At 63.7% G+C, this 223-nt stretch overlaps 1 protein-coding gene across 1 annotated transcript in view; it reads left to right on the top strand.

The window, feature by feature from the left end:
• GPR182 (G protein-coupled receptor 182) overlaps nt 1–135 on the top strand; it is a 1,337-nt gene extending 1,202 nt beyond the window's left edge. Inside the window, exon 3 of the mRNA XM_010141183.1 lies at nt 9–135. Coding sequence (XP_010139485.1) covers nt 9–135 — 127 coding nt within the window. The remainder of the gene's footprint in view (nt 1–8) is intronic.
• The last annotated feature ends 88 nt before the right edge of the window (nt 136–223 follow it).

Below are 223 nucleotides of genomic sequence, written 5' to 3'. Positions count from 1 at the left end.
GTCCGCAGCAGGCCCGTCTCCGCAGTGGTGAAGTACATCCCCAAGGACCAAGGCAGCCAGAAGGGCGCAGGCGACTCCTCCTCCGCCACGCAGCACTCCATAGTCATCTCAAAGGACAACAACCCCCCCAACTAAGGGCGATCGGACGCTCCCGCTCGTCACGGGCACGTGGTGGTGGTGGAGCTGCCTGTGCCCACCGGGGTTGGTGAGGTTGGTTTTCCTA

This window comes from Buceros rhinoceros, unplaced genomic scaffold, assembly GCF_000710305.1.
Source record: "Buceros rhinoceros silvestris isolate BGI_N320 unplaced genomic scaffold, ASM71030v1 scaffold25578, whole genome shotgun sequence".
NCBI classification, from domain to species: Eukaryota; Metazoa; Chordata; class Aves; order Bucerotiformes; family Bucerotidae; genus Buceros; species Buceros rhinoceros.
Note: the sequence above shows the minus strand (reverse complement) of the source record. Positions and strands in the feature narration are given on the sequence as shown.